This window comes from Hyla sarda, chromosome 4, assembly GCF_029499605.1.
Source record: "Hyla sarda isolate aHylSar1 chromosome 4, aHylSar1.hap1, whole genome shotgun sequence".
Classification (NCBI taxonomy): domain Eukaryota; kingdom Metazoa; phylum Chordata; class Amphibia; order Anura; family Hylidae; genus Hyla; species Hyla sarda.
The window spans coordinates 315,841,104-315,862,971 of NC_079192.1; the positions used below are offsets into that span (position 1 = coordinate 315,841,104).

General features: G+C 45.8%; 1 protein-coding gene across 2 annotated transcripts in view; it reads right to left on the bottom strand.

Annotated features, from left to right (window-relative positions):
* Positions 1 to 21,868, bottom strand: part of RBM27 (RNA binding motif protein 27) — a 115,415-nt gene that overhangs the window by 36,053 nt on the left and 57,494 nt on the right. For both annotated transcript variants that reach the window (XM_056574882.1, XM_056574881.1), the window contains exons 11-15: positions 17,174 to 17,327; positions 15,616 to 15,855; positions 14,707 to 14,844; positions 8,374 to 8,487; positions 6,413 to 6,487 (exon numbers count right to left, since the gene is read on the bottom strand). In XM_056574882.1, coding sequence (XP_056430857.1) covers positions 6,413 to 6,487; positions 8,374 to 8,487; positions 14,707 to 14,844; positions 15,616 to 15,855; positions 17,174 to 17,327 — 721 coding nt within the window. The remainder of the gene's footprint in view (positions 1 to 6,412; positions 6,488 to 8,373; positions 8,488 to 14,706; positions 14,845 to 15,615; positions 15,856 to 17,173; positions 17,328 to 21,868) is intronic.

The window sequence follows — 21,868 nt, forward strand, 5'->3', positions numbered from 1 at the left end:
CAGGATTCAAGTAGACAGCCAGCCAGCGAGACAGCCAGCCAGCGAGACAGCCAGCCAGCGACAGGACTCAGAGGGCAGAACCAGGAATAGAACGCACGACCCCTGGTTTACAAGACCAGTGCTGCTATGTAGCCACCAAGAGGCCGCTGGAAAAGGATTAAGAGAGAGACACAAAACAAGCCCCGCGTAAGTGCTTGATCGCAAGGGCAGACCAGGCAGAAAGGTCAGGGCCTGGGCCAGACTGACGACCACCCGATCGAGAGGCTCAGGTACAATAGAGAGACCCAAAACCACCCCGCGAGAATAGTGGCAAATCCTCCATTAATACTGTGGATTTGCTGCACACACACTCAAGTCGACAGGTAGCAAAATCTGATTAAGTACATGCGAACATGGCGTTATAGCTTAACCCCTTAAGAACTCAGGGTTTTTCCGTTTTTGCACTTTCGTTTTTTCCTCCTTACCTTTTAAAAATCATAACCCTTTCAATTTTCCTCCTAAAAATCCATATTATGGCTTATTTTTTGCGTCGCCAATTCTACTTTGCAGTGACATTAGTCATTTTACCCAAAAATGCACGGCGCAACGGGAAAAAAAATCATTGTACGACAAAATCGAGAAAAAAAACGCATTTTGTAACTTTTGGGGGCTTCCGTTTCTACGCAGTGCATATTTAGGTAAAAATTACACCTTATTATTCTGTAGGTCCATACGGTTAAAATGGTACCCTACTTATATAGGTTTGATTTTGTCGTACTTCTGGAAAAAATCATAACTACATGCAGGAAAATTTATAAGTTTAAAAATGTCATCTTCTGACCCCAATAACTTTTTTATTTTTCGCCGTACAGGGCGGTATGAGGACTCATTTTTTGCGCCGTGATGTGAAGTTTTTATCGGTATGATTTTTGTTTTGATCAGACTTTTTGATCACTTTTTATTCATTTTTTAATGGTATAAAAAGTGACCAAAATACGCTTTTTTGGATTTTGGAATTTTTTTGCGCGTACGCCATTGACAGTGCGGTTTAATTAATTATATATTTTTATAGTTCGGACATTTACGCACGCAGCGATACCACATATGTTTTTGTTTTTTTTTCACACTTTTTTTTTATGGGAAAAGGGGGGTGATTCAAACTTTTATTAGGGAAGGGGTTAAATGACCTTTATTAACACTTTTTTTTTACTTTTTTTTTTTTGCAGTGTTATAGGTCCCATAGGGACCTATAACACTGCACACACTGATCTCCTATGCTGATCACTGGCGTGTATTAACACGCCTGTGATCAGCGTTATCGGCGCTTGACTGCTCCTTCCTGGATTTCAGGCACGGAGCAGTCATTCGTCGATCGGACACCGAGGAGGCAGGTAAGGGCCCTCCCGGTGTCCGGTCAGCTGTTCGGGACGCCGCGATTTCACCGCGGCGGTCCCGAACAGCCCGACTAAGCAGCCGGGTCACTTTCACTTTCACTTTAGAAGCGGCGGTCAGCTTTGACCGCCGCTTCTAAAGGGTTAATACCGCACATCGCCGCGATCGGCGATGTGTGGTATTAGCCGCGGGTCCCGGCCGTTGATGAGCCGGGGCCCGCGGGAGCCGGGGCAGGACGTAAATATACGTCCTGCGTCGTTAAGGGGTTAAAGAATTATGACCATTATAAAATCATTTAAGAAGTTATCCCAGGATTTAAAGTCATCACCTGTTTACAAGGTGGTAGGTGTGGGTTAGACGGGAAGATCTGACTGCTGGGACTTATACCAATGTCGAGAACAGAAGTTTGAAAGCTCCATAGATTGAATGGAGTAGAGGTCCAGTACGTGCGCTTTTGCTCTATTCAGGTGGAGGACAAAGGACCACTGTTCTCATGATTCATGTACCCAACGTAAAATCTCTTTCTCGTAGCCTTCATTGGGGGACACCTAACTGATGGGGTATATGCTCTTGCCACCAGGAGGCGCTGACACTAGAAAAAAGAAAATTCGGCTCCTCCCTGGCAGCATATACCCACCCTCCTGCAGTGAGGTAACCAGTTTTGTCACAAAGCAGTAGGAGAAGCCAACGAGGAAATACGTCCGAAGGACCCTAGAAAGGAATCCCGGAGAACCCAAGAAACAGAAGAAGAAGAAATGGGTGGGTGCGGTGTCCCCCCAATGAAGGCTACGAGAAAGATTTTACAGTGAGTACAAAAAAAAATCTCCTTTTCTCGGTCGCTCTTCATTGGGGGACACCTAACTGATGGGTCATACCAAAGCAGTCCCCTAGGGTGGGAAAAAAAAAAACAACCACCAGCAAAAAAAGGAGACCGTCCCAAGACTGAACCTGCATGACCGCAAGGCCAGCGGACGAGCCCCCGGGTGGGAGGCACACTAGCCCCAGAAAATGATCTCCCGGAAGATCTCCAGTCCAAGGAGATGGGCCAGGACCCACAGGAAAGGTCCGTCCTCTGTAGGGACCCAAGGCACCAGGTCATGTAGAGAGAAGAAAACCCCAGGAAAAAAAAGGGCAACAGATGTCCGCAAACAACTCTCCTGGCGAAAAAATTGCCATAAAAAAGTGAAGGAGAGCAGAATAGAAGTACCACCGGAGGAGACGGGTCGGGCCGCTACAGCTGTCCAAGACCTGACACATCACTAAGGCTCAAGGATCGGAAACCGCCCAAAAAGAAGGCACACCGCAACATCATAGGACAGAGTCCCAAACAAGGGGACCAACAGTGATGGATCACAATCGACCGAGTAGACCAGAGCAACCTTAAGATCATCCTGTCAGAACCGGAATGGAGTGAGAACCAAGGAGAACCCAGCTTGGACTCCCAAGGTCTGGGCATAGGAAGGAGCACTCCAGAAGACTGTGGTGTCAATGCAGTACGACTAACACAGACAAAAGGGAAGAAAGACACACCCCTTCCAGGGAGAGCACCAGGCTGCGATAGTGACCAGAAAGCACACAAGCAGATGCAGGAAAAACCACTGCGGAATGTACTGCAGGAAAAAAAATAAATAAAAATAAAGTCCCTCCATAGGAGGGAAAAAACAAGGGTGGTCGAGACGACAACTCAAGTCCAGACCTACGACAAGCACCCTGATCCCCGCACCCCCTGAGAAAAGGGGGATTGGCAAGCGCGCTAGGCGCAGAAGGAGCAGGGAAACTGAAAGACTGGGTGGCAACCCTCGGCGTGAGGAGTAGCCACCTTCTGTCCCAAGAGGGATCGGAACCTCGCACACTGAAGCCGGGCGACAAATACAAGACGTGTTGAGAGCCATGTCCAGACAGGGACGATTAGGCACCTGAGTCACTCTGGACAGGGACCCCGGAAAGAGAGAGAAAGAGAGAGAGAGATAGATATGCCGGTTAACTCAGTGGGCTGTTCGGGATAGCCGCGGCGAAATCGCGGCATCCCAAACAGCTTACAGGACAGCTGGAGGGACCTTACCTGCCTCCTCGCTGTCCGATCGCCGAATGACTGCTCAGTGCCTGAGATCCAGGCATGAGCAGTCAAGTGGCAGAATCATCGATCACTGGTTTCCTATGAGAAACCAGTGATCAATGATAAAGATCAGTGTGTGCAGTGTTATAGGTCCCTATGGGACCTATAATACTGCAAAAAAAAAAAAAGTGAAAAAAAAGTTACTGAATATCATTTAACCACTCCCCTATTAAAAGTTTGAATCACCCCCCCTTTTCCCATAAAAAAATAAAAAAAATAAAAATAAACATATATGGTATCACCGTGTGCGGAAATGTCCGAATTATAAAAATATATCATTAATTAAACGGCTCGGTCAATGGCGTGCGCGCAAAAAAATTCCAAAGTCCAAAATAGTGCATTTTTGGTCACTTTTTATATCATTTAAAAATGAATAAAAAGCGATCAATAAGTCCTATCAATGCAAAAATGGTACCGTTAAAAACTTCAGATCACGGCGCAAAAAATGAGCCCTCATACCGCCCCATACATGGAAAAATAAAAAAGTTATAGGGGTCAGAAGATGACAATTTTAAACGTATTAATTTTCCTGCATGTAGTTATGATTTTTTCCAGAAGTACGACAAAATCGAACCTATATAAGTAGGGTATCATTTTAATCGTATGGACCTACAGAATAAAGATAAGGTGTCATTTTTACCGAAAAATGCACTACATAGAAACGGAAGCCCCCAAAAGTTGCAAAACTGCGTTTTTTTTCAATTTTGTCACACTGATTTTTTTTTCCGTTTCACCGTAGATTTTTGGGCAAAATGACTGACGTCATTACAAAGTAGAATTGGTGGCGCAAAAAATAAGCAAGAGTTATGAATTTTTAAAGGCAAGGAGCAAAAAACGAAAATGCAAAAACGGAAAACCCCCCGGTTTTCCTTAAGGGGTTAAGGTGGCAGCTGGGGGATGAGAGACAGGTGAGGCCACTATTTGGCACGGATACGAGGTTTAAAACTTGTCCACACAGGGATACTGCCCCGGAACCTAGCACTGGGTGAGAGACTCTGAAGCACTAGATGCATAGCCTATGGAGAAGGGAGCACATAGTATGCTAAGAACACCCCAGGATGGGTGGCCGGCAGACATGACAGATAAGAAACCCCAAAGGCGACCGAAGTGTCCGTCACGAACGCCCTTTCACAAGGTTAGGAGGGAACAGACATCTTGGATATATGCCAGATAGTTCCCAAGGGACCACGCATCCCTGGAATTATAACCTGCTATGGTGTTGCAATATGCACCACAACGGTGGGCAACAATGCAGAAAACAGGGACGCCAGAGGGATACCATAAGGAGCTCATGGATAGCGTATATAAGGTCACAAACTAGGGTGACTGAAACAAGGAAAACAGCCCTGAATGCAGACTCCAGGACTAGGAAAATCGCCGACCGGCCAAGGCTGTAAGAGAAGTAGGGTGCAATACCAAAATTTGGCCACAAGAGAGTGCCAAACTCCTTCTCCAAGGCTCCATGTTAAAACAGAAAGTAACTCACACCTGGCCAACTAAGGCTGCAGTAGCGTGAGATTTCCACCAGGGGGAGCAAGAACCCATGGTAATATAGGTGGAGAATATATATATATTTTTTTATTTATTTAAATGTATTTATTTTCTTCCCAACTGAAGAGAGAGGGAGACTGGGAGGTGTCTCACAGACACCCCATCCTGCGCCCGCCCCCTGGAGCAGTGACGGCAGAGCAGCGCGCTGTGAGATGCTAGCTAAGCCGCCAACTGTTCAGGGATTAAGTAGGAGACCGGGCCGGGTGGCGGGGGGTTCCCGCGGGGCCGCAGGTCATGGAGGCCGACAGAGCTGCTCTGGAGCACCGCCGACCCATACGGGAAAGGGGCGGAACTAAACTCCGCTGGAGGGAGAGCCGGCCGGAGAGCTGCACCGGCCGCAACCCCCACCAGCTGACAGATTACGGCCCTGAACCAGGGAGTCAGGGGACATTACCCCTCTGACATCCCTGGAAAACTAAAACCCCTGCAGTGCGCCAGACCGGGGAGCTCACTGAGGGGAGGAGAGGGGCGGAGCTAAGCCCCGTAAGCCCCTGTCGGCGCTCTGAAGGCAGCGCCGGTGTGAGGTGGACTCCCACGCCCCGTGAATTCCCGCCCTGAACTCGGGAAGAAGGGGGCGGAGCCACCTGCCGTCATTAAGGCTCCCGCAGCCGGCCACAGCGCCGGAGAAGCTGGAGCGGTGGCTGTAGTAAAAAAATAAAAATAAAGGGAGCTGCCGGAAAAAAACTGCCTGAAGAAAACATCAGACCCATGACCCCTTAAACCGCCCCCACAAGAGACAGTCCAGGAGTGGCTGTCCTCAAAGACACAAGGAGAAATTAACCCCTTAAGTCCCAATCAACTTTACCTACTCACCTATCTTCACATGCTCACCTAGAGATGTCTTCAGCCAGAATTTTAGTCACCTGCACACGTCATGCTGCTACAGCCCAAGACGAGAAGGGAAAATAGGGGGACCTGGACCCACGGTGCAACCCCAGGCACTGGCCATTGGCGGGAAGGGGTTAACGGTGCATTGGAATCTTCGTCAATGTCCCGTGCCCCTTAACCGCATATGGGGGGGGGGACAGGTAGCGCCAACCCCCACCTGAAAAAGGGAAACAAAAAGGAGTAATGAACCTGACTAAACAGCCCTTACTAGAAAATAATAAAAAGACCTGTGTGTCCACCTCCTAGCTGACACTAGTTAAAACTGGTTACCTCACTGCAGGAGGGCGGGTATATCCTGCCAGGGAGGAGCAGACTTTTCTTTTTTCTAGTGTCAGCGCCTCCTAGTGGCAAGAGCATATACCCCATCAGTTAGGTGTCCCCCAATGAAGAGCGACCGAGAAATGAATTTTTCCCATACCGCGAGACAACCCCTGTACACCATAGGTTTCTAAGGAAAATGGATAATGTCCAGTTCCTACCACATACCTTCTGATATTCAATTTGCTTTTCTAACATTTCTTGTTTCTTCTTTCTCATGTCTTGTTGGAGCTTCAAGGCTTCCTGAAAGAAAAGTTAAGTATGGCAATTAAGTAAAGCTATCTGGATGGTCATTCTACATAGGACATATGTACAATGTTAACCCAACTGATACCAGATTCTTAACATCTTAGCAGCAAAACAGGAACACTAGCACTATTGGAAGTGTGGTAATTATGTGTAGTCATACGGTAATTTTGAGATTACATATTGATCCTTAAAGGGTTATTGTCATTAAAAACAACTTTTGACGTGTGGATAAGACATGTCAAAAATTGCTGATCGCACGGGGTCTCACTCCTAAGACCTCTGCGATTGTGAGTTTTTAGCCAGGGAAGCGGCATGTCAACAGCTGTTGATAAGAGTAATGGTTTAAAGTGCGGTCACTTAAAAAAAAAAAAAAAAAACTTTTGACACAATAATAGTTTTGATCACTCAGGCCATTGTTACTACTGCCTCCCAACACTATTTGCTATTCCCTGGAAAGTTAGTTGTTCGATATCACAGGGACATTGGCCACATGGATCCAAATATATTTTACAGATTTGAACTCAAGGTTGATTTTTTTTCCCTTCATAATATGAGGCAATGGGAACATGACTAATGGGTCAATCTTATTATGTTATGATGTGGTAGTCCAGACTCTTTACAGTGTTCATTAAGCAAAGAATACAAAGAATAAACTAAAGATGAACTGTAGGGCAGAGAGACAAACATACAGAGAAACTGAATGTTAAAGGGGTACTCCACTGGAAAACTTTTTTTTAAATCAACTGGTGCCAGAAAGTTTAAACAGATTTGTAAATTACTTCTATAAAAAAAAATATATATATTAATCCTTCTGGTACTTAGCTGCTGTTATGATCCACAGGAAGTTCTTTTCTTTTTGAAGCAGAGAGCACTGTGGTCAGGCAGAAAGGAAATTAAAAAAGAAAATAACTTCTTGAGGATAATAAAAGCAGCTAAGTACCGGAAGGATTAAGATTTGTTTTTTACTAAGTACTGGAAGGATTTAACAGAAGTAATTTACAAATCTGTTTAACTTTCTAGCACCAGTTGATTTATAAGAAAAGGTTTTCCAGTGGAGTACCCCTTTAACCCCTTAAGGACCCAGGACGTATGGGTACATCCTGGGTCCCGGTCCTGCGATATAACGCAGGGTCACATGGTGACCCCGCATCATATCGTGGCGGGCCCGGCGTCATAGTGGAATCTGTAGGAGTTGCACTTTGCTAATGTAATGACTCATGTACAAATGATCTAGGGGACTAAATTAACTGTCAATAAGAGGGACTTTATATCACTTTATAATTTGGCGTGGGCAGACCACCTACAATCAGATTTCAGGGGGGAAAAAAAAACAAATTTTTCAGCTGTAGAGATTAATAAAACAGAGTGGCAGGTTCATTAGGAAAAACTTTGACATGTCATAGCAACATGCCAAAAGTTTTGATTAGCAGGGGTCTCAGTTCAGACCTCAATCAGGAGCACAAGCCAGGAGAAGTTTGCGCTTAGTGCAAGTCAATGTCAATACCAAGTCAATGTCATGTGATCAAGACAAACACGCCATATTTGTCTATGAGAGTGTCTTGATCACATGACACAGGTGGAGGGAGAAGGCAATGAGAGGAGCGCAAGGCAGAGATATCTTCTCCTAGCCAGTTCTCCTGATCCAGAGGTCTGAACACTCAGACTCCAGCCAATCAAAAATTTGACATGTTGCTAGAACATGTCAAAATTTTTCCTAATGACGGGTACTCTAGGTTTTATTATTCTGTACAGCTAAAACATTTTTTTTTTTTTTTTTTTTGCCTTTAGCAATTCGTTATTGATATTGAAGTTAAACATTCCAGTTGCATTTTAGGGTCTTTGCCGTAGCCTTTGTCTCAGGATGGATGCACATACTATACCTGTTTTTTCTTCAGTGGATCCTGCACATCTACAGGTTTGGATCCTGCTGGGTTCTTATTTGCTACTTTTGAGCCGGCAGAGTTGTAAACCATTTTGGAGGCAGGTGGCAGGGTCTATAAAAGAAAATACCAAACACATATTAAGGATTTCGGCACTTGGAGACAAAACTTCTGCAAGCACAAGGTTAGAAACTTAAAAGGAGTTATTTAGCATTAGTAAAACCCAGCTGCTTTTTTTCAGTAACCGCACCACTCTTGTCCTCAGTTTGTGTGGATCCACAGATATTTTGCTGTGTGCATATAGTCACTTCAGAAATTACTATCACTGATAGTGATTCATAAGGCTAATGTAGCTTAACCCCTTAAGGACGCAGGACATAAATGTACGTCCTGGTGCGGTGGTACTTAACGCATCAGGACGTACATTTACGACCTGTATGTGACCGCAAGCAACATAATGGTGCTTGCGTCATGCACAGCAGGTCCCGGCTGCTATCAGCAGACATGAGTAATCGCGCCTATGTCCGCCATTAACCCCTCAGATGCAGTGATCAATACAGATCACGGCATCTGCGGCAGTGCGGTCGGTAAAATGGATGATTGGATTGCCCTCGAGCTGCCGCGGGGATACGATCATTGATAATGGTGAACGGAGGTCCCCTCACCTGCCGCCGGTCGTCTCCAGGGGTCTTCTACTCTGGTCCGAAATTGAGCAGACCAAAGCAGAAGATCGCTGATAATACTGATCAGTGGTATGCCCTATGCGTAGCACTGAACAGTATCAGCAATCAAGTGATTGGTATAAATAGTCCAATATGGGGACATAAAAAGTAGTACAAAAAAATAAAAAAGTAAAAAAAATTTAAAAAATCCCCTCCCCCAATAAAAATTTAAATTGTCCCTTTTTCCCATTCTACCCCCAAAAAGTGTACAAAATTATTATTATTTTTTTTACATATTTGGTATCGCAGCGTGCATAAATGTCCGACCTATCAAAATATAATGTTAATGATCCCATAAGGTAAATCGCGTAAGAGGTAAAAAAAATAAATAAAAATAAAAAAGTCTAAAATTGCTGCTTTTTTGTTACATCATATTCCAAAAAATAAATAAAAAATTTACATTTTTTAAAGTTGTATACACAATAGAGATGAGCGAACTTACAGTAAATTCGATTCGTCACAAACTTCTCGGCTCGGCAGTTGATGACTTATCCTGCATAAATTAGTTCAGCTTTCAGGTGATCCGGTGGGCTGGAAAAGGTGGATACAGTCCTAGGAAAAAGTCTCCTAGGACTGTATCCACCTTTTCCAGCCCACGGGAGCACCTGAAAGCTGAACTAATTTATGCAGGATAAGTCATCAACTGCCGAGCCGAGAAGTTCGTGACGAATCGAATTTACTGTAAGTTTGCTCATCTCTAATATACAATATAAAATATTTTTTTAAGAGGTAAAATAGAAAAGTATGTAATCATGGGCATCATTTTAATTGTTTTGACCTACAGAAGAAAATCTCATTTTACTGTAAATTGTACAGCATGAAAACAAAACCTTCCAAAATTTGCTACATTTCGTTTTTTTTTCTTTCAATTTCACCACAGAAATAGTATTCTTTTGGCTGCGCCATACATTTTATGGTAAAAAGGAGATTTTTTGTTCTTACCATAAAATACTTTTCTCAGAGGATCCATTGGGGGACACAGACCTTGTGTATATGCTGTTGTTGCTAGGAGACTTGACACTATGGTAACGAAAAGTCGGCTCCTCCCAGCAGGATATACCCGCCTACAGAGCCTGAGGTAATCAGTTTAGTCCCAGAGCAGTAGGAGAGGACCGAAGGGCAGAAGAACCAAGTACCGTCCGAGGTAATCACAGAACAAAAAAATAACTGAACACACCCTCGGACAGGTAACCAAACTAGGAACACCAAAGAAAGGGTGGGGGCTGTGTCCCCCAATGGATCCTCTGAGAAAAGGTAAGAACAAAAAACTCCTTTTCTCTATCGGATCCATTGGGGGACACAGACCTTGAGACGTACCAAAGCTGTCCCTAGGGTGGCAACAGAAAACAATCAGGGGGCAAGTTGGACCACCACCGCCGCCTGCAACACCTTACGGCCCAGACTAGCATCCGCAGATGCAAAGGTATGAACCTGGTAGAATTGAGTAAAAGTGTGCAAGCACAACCAGGTAGCTGCCTTACAGACTTGTGAGGCCGAAGCCCTGTTACGGAGAGCCCAGGAAGCTATGACAGAACGCATGGATTGAGCTGAAACCCTGAAGGGAGGAGTCCTCCCTTTACCACGGTAAGCTTCCAATATGGCAGACCAGATCCACCGCGAAATGGTGCCCTTTGAAGCAGGTTGTCCTTTACGGCAACCCTCCGTAAGAACGAAAAAGGAGTCACACTGACGAAAAGAAGAAGAAGTGACAGAGAGAGGTAGGTCCGTACAGCCCTCACCACATCTAGTGTATGGAGCAAACTCTCCTTGGGGTGAGATGGAGCGGGGCAAAAGGACGGGAGGACGATGTCCTCACTGAGGTGGAAGGCAGAAACTACCTTGGGTAAAAAAGACTGAACTGGACGAAAAACAACCTTGTCCTAGAGGGTGATTAGGAAGGGAGGAGAGCAGCAGGAGAGAGCTGCCAGCTCTGAAACCTGTCCGATAGAGGTAATTGCAATAAGGAACGCCACCTTCCAGGAAAGGAGACGAAGGGAAACCTCCCTGAGGGGTTCAAAGGGAGTGCCCAGCAGGGCACCCAGGACCAAGTTCAGATCCCAAGGAGGTGTAGGGGACCTGTAAGGAGGGGCCTCACGGGCCACTCCCTGAAGAATAGTCCGAACATGAGAATCGGAATGGAAAGGGCCGAAACCTGACCCTTCAGGGAGCCGAGAGGCAATCGTTGCTCCAGCCCCGGCTGTAAAAAGGAAAGGAGTCTGAGAAGTGAGAACACAACTAGAGAAAAAGACAGATTCACACCAACAAAAATAAGACCGCCCGGTACGGTGGTAGATCTTCGGGGAGGAGGGCTTGAGCGCCCCGAGCATGGTGCGAATCACCAGGGTTGAGAGACCTCGGGCCCTTAGAACCGCGTTCTCAACCGCCACGCCGTCAAATGCAGCGACAGAAAATTGGGGTGGCACAGGGGACCCCGAGAGAGAAGGTCGGGACGAAGCGGGAGGCGCAGCGGTACGTCATCCAGAAGTCGGATCATGTAGTGGTACCACGCACTCTAAAGCCAGTCTGGAGCCACGAGAATGGTGGGGATGCCCTCTGCTTTGAGCTTCATCAGGACACTGGGAAGGAGAGGAAGAGGAGGTAACAGATAGGGTAGAGTGAAGCCCGACCAAGGAATCACCAGAGCATCCATGGCCAGAGGCCGGGGGTTCCCAGAGACTTCGTCACAAAGAGGGGAACCTTCTGGTTGTGGCGGGACGCAAAGAGGTCTACGTCTGGAGTACCCCAGAGGTTGCAGATCTCCGCAAATACCTCCGGATGAAGGGACCACTCATGGGGTCGGCGGAGGACCAGCTGAGAAAGTCTGCTTCCCAGTTGTTTACTCCCGGGATGTGAATCCTCGAGATGGCTGGAACTCTGAGTTCCGCCCAGAGGAGAATTTTGGATACTTCGGCCATCGCCGCAGAGCTGCGAGTGCCGCTCTGGCGATTGATATATGCTACAGCAGTGGACTTGTCCGACTGGACACGAACAGGACGGCCCTGAAGAAGGATCTCCCAATGTAAAAGGCAAGCTCAGCTTAGCTCCAATGTTGATTGGGAGAAAGGTTTCTCGGGGGGGCCAAAAGCCCTGGACCATCTGGTCCCAGAGAACACCTCCCCCGACCCGAAAGGCTGGCATCCGTCGGAACAACCTGCCAGTGGAGAGGCAGGAAGGAGCATCCCTGAAGAAGTAGGGGGGAGCGAAGCCACCACAGAAGGGACCGGCGAGATGTCCGAGAAAGGACAATCCTGCGATCTAGAGACAAAGGAGACCTGTCCCACCGGGATAGAATTGCCAGATCGACGGAGGGCCACTAGGTTGCCCGTGGTAAAGGCAGCACAGTGGGCCGACTGCATGGAAACCGAACACAAAGTCTCAAGGATAATGCGCTTGAACCTTCTTTGTTTCTTGAAACTTCTTGTCAGGATGCCTCCAGGCAGACTCCAGTAAGGCTTCAAATTCAGCATGAGAGCTGAAACCCTTGGGTGCTGGACGGGCACGGTGAAAGGAAACATCTGGAGCAATGGCCAAAGTTCCTGAGTCCTCTAGGTGGAAGGTGTCTCTTATGGCCGAAACCAATGCGTCCACAGTGTCAGACATGTCTGTTCGGTCCTCAATCAGAGGCAGAATCAGAAGCCTCATCTACGAGTTCTCCCGGAGAGTGGGACTGGGAGGAGGCAACCTTGGAAGAGGGAGACATTGACCTGGTACACGATTCTGGAGACCCAGAGTGGCGACCAGGGGAGCGTCCTCTAGAAGAGGGACTCTTGCGGGAGGCCGGAGCAGAGGGGCGATACCTGTGAGGGGAGAGCCTATGTCTACTAGAATACTCTGGAGAGGAGTCAGAGGAATTACCCCTATTACGCTTGTGGGCGCATTTAGCATAGTGGGAGGGAGAGCGAGTCTCCCTTGAGAGTCGGTGTAAGGAGGACCTCTCCAAGGCAGTCACCATGGAATGGGAGACCTGAGCCAAGTCAAAAATAGACAGAGAGGGAAGACACCCATTCTGGAGGGATAGCAGAGCCCACAGGGTCTGGGGGATCGTCCTGAGTAGTAACATCAGGAGGGTCAGGGATTGCAGTGGTGCAGGCGGGACAGGTGGGCTCAGAGGAGCCTGACATTATTGCATTACAGCCCTTGCAAGTGTAATAGGTGACCAGTGTTTCAGATACCTGTCTGGAGGGAGGGACAGTTCTGGACTCTGACATAGTGAAATAGAAGATGAAACAATCTCACCTGGTATCTGTGTCCCCTGAGGCAGCAGCTGAGGAGAGAATAGATGAAAGGGGGCCGGGTCTGCAGCTAGGGCGCCTCCTATTGGTCATGAGAATGTGCTGCCGCGCTCCCTGAGCGCTGATTGGCGGATAGGATTGGCACTTCGAGGGCCTGAATATGATAGGAGGCAAAAAGCCCACCGGCCGCAAGTGGGCGGGACTTAAACGGCCATCGTGTTTAGCCGGCTAATAAGGAATATATGTCGCCCGCAGTGCCTGGAAGAAGTGCTCCGGTCGCCTGCAACAGCACGACCGAAGCAGGGCCAGCCGCAGAAGGAGGGAGGCTGTATGCGGAGCATGGAGATGAAAGCTCCGACATAAACCGGCGGCTGTGAGGAATCTGCGCCGGCCGAGAGAGGGTCCGTGCTCTCAGGCTGTCCCGGCGTCTGAAACAGGCAGCACCGGGAGGGGTATAAGCGCTCCCAGTGTGTGTCGGCGTTCGCATGAGAGCAGCGCCGGCCAGGAGGAAGAACCGAGCCATACAGTCCTGCCATACAGTCCTACACCACTGCCAAAACATCCCCCCACCCCTTTGTACAGAAAAAAAAGAAGGACATTCCCTGTAAAAATAATAGGGCAGGGATTCCTTGAAATAAAAAAAATAAAAAAAAGAGAGTGGGCTAAGAAAGGTGGGTCTCCAGAGGTTGAGAGTCCTAAACCTGAAAGAAAAGGGGGGGGGGGGGAAATACTCACCCCAGTCTGAAGAACTTACCTAATGAAGTCTTCAGTCAGCTTTTAGTCACCTGCATCATGCCAGGCTTTAACAGCGAGACGAGCAAGGAAAGTAGGGGGACCCAGACCCATGAGGTTAAAACCCAGGCGCTCACCGTTGGCGAGAGGGGTTAACAGTACATCCACGATGCCTGTGGCCCCTCAATCGCAAATGGGGAAACCGTGAACGCCATGTTCCTGAATCCCCACCTAAAAACAGGAAAAGAAAAAGGGAAATAAACTAACCGTCCCTAATCTGGAAAATAAAAATTGTTTGACCAGGTCTGGGAAGTCCCAGACCAGCGTCTGTCTCCTGCAGACACTAAGCTAAAACTGATTACCTCAGGCTCTGTAGGCGGGTATATCCTGCTGGGAGGAGCAGACTTTTTTTGTTACCATAGTGTCAAGTCTCCTAGCAACAAGAGCATATACCCCAAGGTCTGTGTCCTCCAGTGGAGCAGATAGAGAAATAATAATTTCGTTAAATACTATTTTTTCCATCACTACTGTATCTTTTTTTCTTTAATGGTACCCTACAAAATGTTATCTCCAAAAAACAACACCACAATAAATAAAGAATATTTAAGTCACAAGTGCAACCTCCTATTACATTACATTTCACCTACCCCAGGTTCTTCTCCTGAGTTGTTCTGGTTAGAAGCCACAAAAGTTGAATCAGACTGACTGGTGACTGGTCCAAGCCGATGTTTTGCAGGTAGTTTATTGAGGACATAGGAACCCTGGGTGAGAGGTTTGGACATTGTCTGTCGAATGTAAAGAGATATACCCCAAAAGTTAATAGGTATATAAAATAACACATCCAACCCATTTCAGTCACTGACCCAACAATAAAAAGCAACAAAATAATGTCCAAAATGTTAAACCATGAAAACAAAAAGAAACAAATGCATACAGTACTAAAGGAGACATCTGGCCTTCTTTCTTGTAAGTCCCTGCTGAGGCCAGTGATGGATTGAGTGGGCCAGGCACAGTTAATGATGACAACACCATACACCCCTGTTGAGCAGCTGGGGGAAACAAGGGGGGGGGGGGTAGAGTATGTTTCCCCCCCCCCCCCCCACCCCTTCATCTTTTTTAAATCCTGCACTTCCCTACTAGCCAAAAATATAGCTGAATTATCCACTATTATGTTGACCCAGTTGTGGTTGGGGGTCTTCTCAATGATTAACAGATTTAACCTCACAGATTGAGAGGGCCAGCAAAATCGGCATGGGAAAAAGATTACTGAACTTCATACTACAGCCGCTGAATTTAAACATGCAATGCACTGACATTTCCCCAGAATAACAAGATATAATAAGAGTGAAGAAATGGTTCACATTTGGTACCAGATTTAAGTTTTCTAATTGAATGTTTCGTGTCCAACCAACCTCATCAGAAAAACCTGGCCAGCCCCTTTAAATAGCAGTATAGTATGCAATAGCAACGATAACACTCAGGATTCCCTACAATTCCTAAACATGAGCCATGGAGATCGTAAAGTTACCGAACATTCTATTGTGGTATAGCACTACCTTCTGCAGGTGAGCTTGTCCAGGTGCAGGAACAGATGACTGTGTGGTGGGTACAGTGTGCGTTAGATGATGGGGAGTCAGATGCTGCTGAGAACCCTGTTGCTCATTATTTTCCCTGTGCCAAAGAACTCGAATAAACCGATTGTTTAAAACTGCTTCTGTGCTGGAGATCGCTCTCCTGGCTTCTTCATTGGAGGAGTACTGGATGAGCGCACCTTCTGGATCGCCTTGGAAAGCAACCTTAAAAAAAAAAAAAAACATAAAAAGCAAGAAAAATATATTACCTGCAAGTTCTCAGAATTTGAGCTTGGCTCTAGAGACCAAAATTATACCATAGAATAGAATATTCTATGCTGCATATTCATTTCATTGCCATTGTACAGCATATAAAATAAAGACTTATTAACAGTTTTAAGAAAATATTAATGGTTACATATCAGATCTATTTTGCAGTATGACATCTCGCTTACTTATAATATCCACCTAAAGATAGCCAAACACTTTGGCTCACAGTCAGCCAAACACTTGTCCAGCGCCTACCTATTCCTTGCCAAAATAAATCCATAAGAAAAATAAAAACAAGATGTATTGCCAGTTATGTCAACCCCTTATTTCGCATGACAAACATGCATATCACGAGAAGGGTAGGGATGCATGCAGCTGGTTAAAGGGGGAACTCCACCCCTAGACATCTTAACCTCTATCCAAAGGATAGGGGATAAGATGTCTGATCGCGGGGGTCCCGCCACTGGGTACCCCCACGATTTTGGCTGCAGCACCCCAGACATCCAGTGCACGGATGACTGGCGGTGCGGACCATCACACCCCCTCCCATAGACTTGTATTGAGGGGGCATGGCCGTGACGTTTTGAGCGGGGTGTGGCTGTGACGTCACAAGCCTCCAGTGCTGCACCCGACATTCTAAAAGAACGTCAAGTGCCGCAGGGAGATTGCGGGGGTCGCCAGTGGTGGGACCACCACGATCAGACATCTTATCCCTTATGCTTTGGGTAGGGGATATGATGTCTAGGGGCGGAGTACCCCTTTAAGGAGCCGGCCTGCTCCATATCTGTAGGATGCTAGCTGCCATCAGAAGGTGTTAACCAGCAGCTAACAGAGAGAACGCCAATCCCAGCCATTTAAAGTGCTAAGCGGCATGGAGCCTAAGCGGCATGGAGCCTAAGCGGCATGGAGCCTAAGCGGCATGGAGCCTAAGCGGCATGGAGCCTAAGCGGCATGGAGCCTAAGCGGCATGGAGCCTAAGAGGCATGGAGCCTAAGAGGCATGGAGCCTAAGAGGCATGGAGCCTAAGAGGCATGGAGCTGCAGACCTCAGCAGTAGGAGCTTAAGGAAAGGTGATTCCATGGCAAGTTACCACGAGTGGCATGTATGCCCCCTGCCTCTCTCCCAGCATGTAGCCCTGTAAATCAATAAGGGCAGGGAAGAGGCATACCACTTGTGAAACATACCCATATTTACCTTACCATCCCTCGCCCCAGGAAACTTAAAGTAAAGCCTGGACAACCCTTTGACAGTACTTTGTTGAAGTATAACTTACCTGAATATTAACTATGGTACCAAATTTACTGAAGTGCTCGTTCAATTTGGTAATGTTGTTTAGGTCCGGAGGAATTTTTCGGACTTCAAGTTTGGTATTCGTGTACTGAATCTTCTTCCCAAAACCAAGTTTATTATGGTTGTTGTTACCTTGTCTACAGAGAAACATAATAGTACAATGAAGTAGAGAAATATGAACAAACCGACAGCCTATGTCCAGTGCTAGAGAAAAGCTAAGATACAGATTGTAGATATGTTTAAAAATAGCCAAAATTGAAGACTCCTGCATATATATATATATATATATATATATATATATATATTTTTTTTTTTTTTTTAACATTAATTATGTCTACTTAGATTTCCAGCAGATGCAGAGAAATGTAATTTAAAAAAGGGAAACTGACAGTAGGTGAGGGTGAGCGAGAAGATATGCCAGGCTGTGTGGCAATTGAGCAGCTCAGCCCCACCTTAGCTTCGCTGAGAAATAAAAAGATTTTAAGTTTGACCATCACCATCACCTAAAGGAAATTACAATGTACAATTTACATGACAATTAACTTTTTTCTTCACAAAATGGGGACGTTCTGATTGTGCTGATTTTCTCTAATCGGAGAGAATTGTATCATGGGAGTTAACCAGTTAGAGCTAAGCTTTAAATGGGGGTATTAAAAAGGTTTTATTTTAAGTTATTTCATGAAAAGAAAAATCACACACTTATCTACATGTATACCATTTCCACCAATGTACGTTCTATGGATATCAGTGCACAGTGAACAAGTGCTGAGCTGCAGTAACCAGGCACAGAGCAAACTACTACTGGCACGGTTCACCGCATAGATCCAGCCATGGCAGTCCTGCAGAACCATTGTCAGAGGAGCCGGGTGTCTGCACCTTTCCAGTCAAATATTCTCTCTCATTAATATGTATAGTAAGAAAATTCCTTTAACCCATTAGAGACTTAAAGGACAACTGTAGTGGTCAAAAATCCCTGCCCAATTCAGTGAATTAGTTCTATTTACCTATATGCAGCCATCTCTGAGATATTAGAGTTGCCAGCATAGCCCAGTAGTCCTGCATTCGTCCCCTATTCATTACATTGCAGCCGCCATCTTGGGGACGGAGATCTCTTCTTCCCAGCAGTGTTTGTGCTCCCCCTAGCCTCAGTCGGGTCCTCCCTACTTATGCATATGCATAAATGGGCGCTTTCTGAGGCAGCCATAGGCTCAGCCTCAGAAACACCTCTATCTGTAAGATTCAAGCGTACAGTGTACAAGAAGACAGGGGGAGAATGAGGACGTACACAGCCCCTCCCCTACCCTGCTCTGTCTACACAGGACCTCACTTATCACGGGGAGGTTTCAAGTTTTCACGGGGGAAACACAGAGCAAATCACAGAGCAGGGAGGGGGGGGGGAGGGAGGAGGGGGACGTGTGTGTGTGTGTGTGTGTGTGTGTGTGTGTGTGAAGGGGACACACTGCACGAGCTGGGGATAATTTCTATATGTGAGGAGACATATTACACTGCAGGGGCTGGTAGTGTATAGACTACAGGGAATAAATATACTGGAGATGATTTCTATGTGTGGGGGGGGGGGGGGGGACTACTGAATGACACATGCTGGGAGTTGTAGTCCCTGTTATATATATATATATATATATATATATATATATATATGTGTGTGTGTGTGTGTGTGTGTGTGTGTGTGTGTGTGTGTGTGTGTGTATGCCAGTGTTTCCCAAACCAGGGAGTGCTGTTAGTAGTAGTTTTGCAACATCTGGAGGGTGGTTGGGAAACACTGGTGTATGAACTACAACTCCCAGGGGACTACAGAGATACAATAGAGGTGTTGGTGAACTACAACTACCAGGAGACTACTTGTGTGATTGAGTGTATACAGGAGAGCCGAGTGTGATTGTGTGTATACAGCAGTGCCGAGTGTGTGATCCAGTGTATACAGCAGAGCCTCCGCAGAGTGTGCGATCGTGTGTATACAGCAGAGCAGAGTGGGTGATCCAGTGTCTACAGACAGCAGAGCCTCTGCTCTGCTGTATACACTGGATCACACACTCAGCTCTGCTGTATACACACAATCCCACACTCTGCTCTGCTGTATACACACAATCCCACTCAGCTCTCCTGTATACACTCGATCACACACTCGGCTCTGCTGTATACACTCGATCACATACTCTGCTCTGCTTTATACACTCGATCACATACTCGGCTCTGCAGTATACACTCGATCACACACTCGGCTCTGCTGTATACACTGGATCACACATGCTGAGATTTGCAGTCTTGCAACAGCTGGAGGCACCGCTGCAAATCCAAGCATGCACGAAGAGCAGAAAGCTGTCAGGGCATGCTGGGATGTGTAGTCTTGCAACAGCTGGAGTCACCTCTGCAACTCCAAGCATGCACATACAGCAGAAAGCTGAAAGGGCTGGCTGGGATTTATAGTCTTGAAACAGCTGGAGGCACCACTGCAATTCCCAGCATGCCCGAACAGCATAAAAAATAACTGGGCATGCTTGGAGTTGTAGTTGTGAAAAAGATGGAGGGACCCTTATCAGGACAGTTGTATAGAAAAGCGATTATGTTTTTTTTACCATTTTTACTTTCACTATCCACTTTCCAGTGCCAGCACTGCTGATTCTAGCTATGCAGACTGTGTCTATATAGCTAGGATCTAAAGTGAGCACAGAGGCAGCCTGCTTCTTCACTGGACAGGAACCAGCGTGGGGAAGGGGAGATGAGCAGAAGGGGAGGGAGATGTGGGCGTTACAATATTATAATTTGCTCGGGGGATAGAACAGGGGGAGGGCAGCAGCTTACAGGAAGTAAGCACAAGGCATGATGGGAGATGTAGTTTTACTTTCACTTCTCAGTAATTCGTGTGTTGATAACTGGAGAACGACTGGGCCAATTTTGACGGGGGAGACATCGTTGGAAAGATCTTTCAAAGACCTATTGAATGAGGTTTAAAAAAAAAAAAGTTTTTTTGCCCAGCACTGCAGATTTATTTTTACCTCAAAATAGCTTTTTTTTTTTTGCGGGACAAGTAGCATTTTGTAATGGCACAATTTTGAGGTTCATAAAACCTATTACATTTTTTGGTGCGTGATAAAAATAATTTAGTTCTCTGGAACAGTATGATTACAACGATACCATAATTTTTAACAGTTTATTGCAATAGAAATTATTTAAAAAAAAAAAATAAATAAAAATCTGTAAATATGTATTGTCTTATTTAGTTATTTTATACAAGGATTTATTTTAATGGGTAATTTATGCATTTCTCTTTTGGGGGAGTTTTTTTTTTTTTCCACTGTTCCAACTAGGGGACTTCCACCAGCGATCTACGGAGTGTATAATGCCTGTCACCATTAGGCCTCCTGCATGACTGTATATAGGCATATCCATGGCAGATCTAGGAGTATGCGAAAGGGCCCTGGCTGCCATGGAAACACCTCAGATATCATGTGGTCCAGGGATGTGGAAATCCTGTCGCCCAGGACATGCGGTTCCGGGCAGGTAAATTTTTCATGCGTTTAGCCCTCCTTTGGGCAAGCAGGGTCGGACCTCTAAATTTAAGATGGCGACGCTCAGGGTGTATGAAGCCGGCTCCTGAATAGAGCTTGCTTCATACCTGGTGGTCCCCAGCTGGTTGCTTTAGCCGGGTGCCGCCACTAATAGCCAGCATGCGGCGATAGCCGTGGGTGGCTATTAACCCTTTAGCCAGTCACTGTCAGCTTTGACAGCACCGATCTAAAGGGATCTTATAACCATCCCTGGTGGTCTATTGGGGGGCGATCCACTGTGAATGTAGACGGAGGGCTTACCTCTCATCCCACTGCCATTGTAGATCTATTAAAATATAACATTAAATATCCCATACAGTTAATGACATTTGCATAAAATGTTATAGGGTTCGGAAAATGGCAATTAAAATTTTTTTTTCTTCACTTTTTAGTATCTTTTTTGTAAATTAGTATATAAAAAAAAAAAAAAAAAAAAAAAAAAGAGAACACACATGACGGTAACTTAAATTTGGTATTGCTGTAATCAGGACGACCTAAAGTATCAAAATAACATGTAAGTTTGACCACAAATTAAATAAATTGCTAAATTCCTTTTTTTTTTTTCAATTTCACGTAAAAAAAAATTTTTGTTTCGGAGTATATGTTGTGGAGAAATGAAAGGCGTCATTACAAAGTACAAATGGTCCCACAAAAAACAAGCCATCATAAGGGTCTGTAGATGGAAATATAAGAGTTATGGCTATTATACGGCAAGGAGGAAAAAACAAAGGTGCAAAAACTAAGTAAACCAATAAAGACCTTATTTATAGGCTATTTTGATTGAAATTATTTTGTAGATTGTGCTCCGTTTTAGTCCCTTGGACAAGTATTTTTTTTCTTCAATTTCTACATTCGTTATCATCTTGCCGATTATGAAAGAGAGCCCATCTGTACCGTCACATGCAGTGGTCATGTTTTAACAATAGCATGTAAGGAGTTAAACTGTCAGGAATGGCGTTTTCCACTCCTGGCATTAACCCCTAAAGGACCAGGCCAATTTTCACTGTAGGACCAGTGCGTTTATTGCACATCTGACCACTGTCACTTTAAGCATTAATAACTCTGGGATGCTTTTATCTTTCATTCTGATTCAGAGATTGTTTTTTCATGAC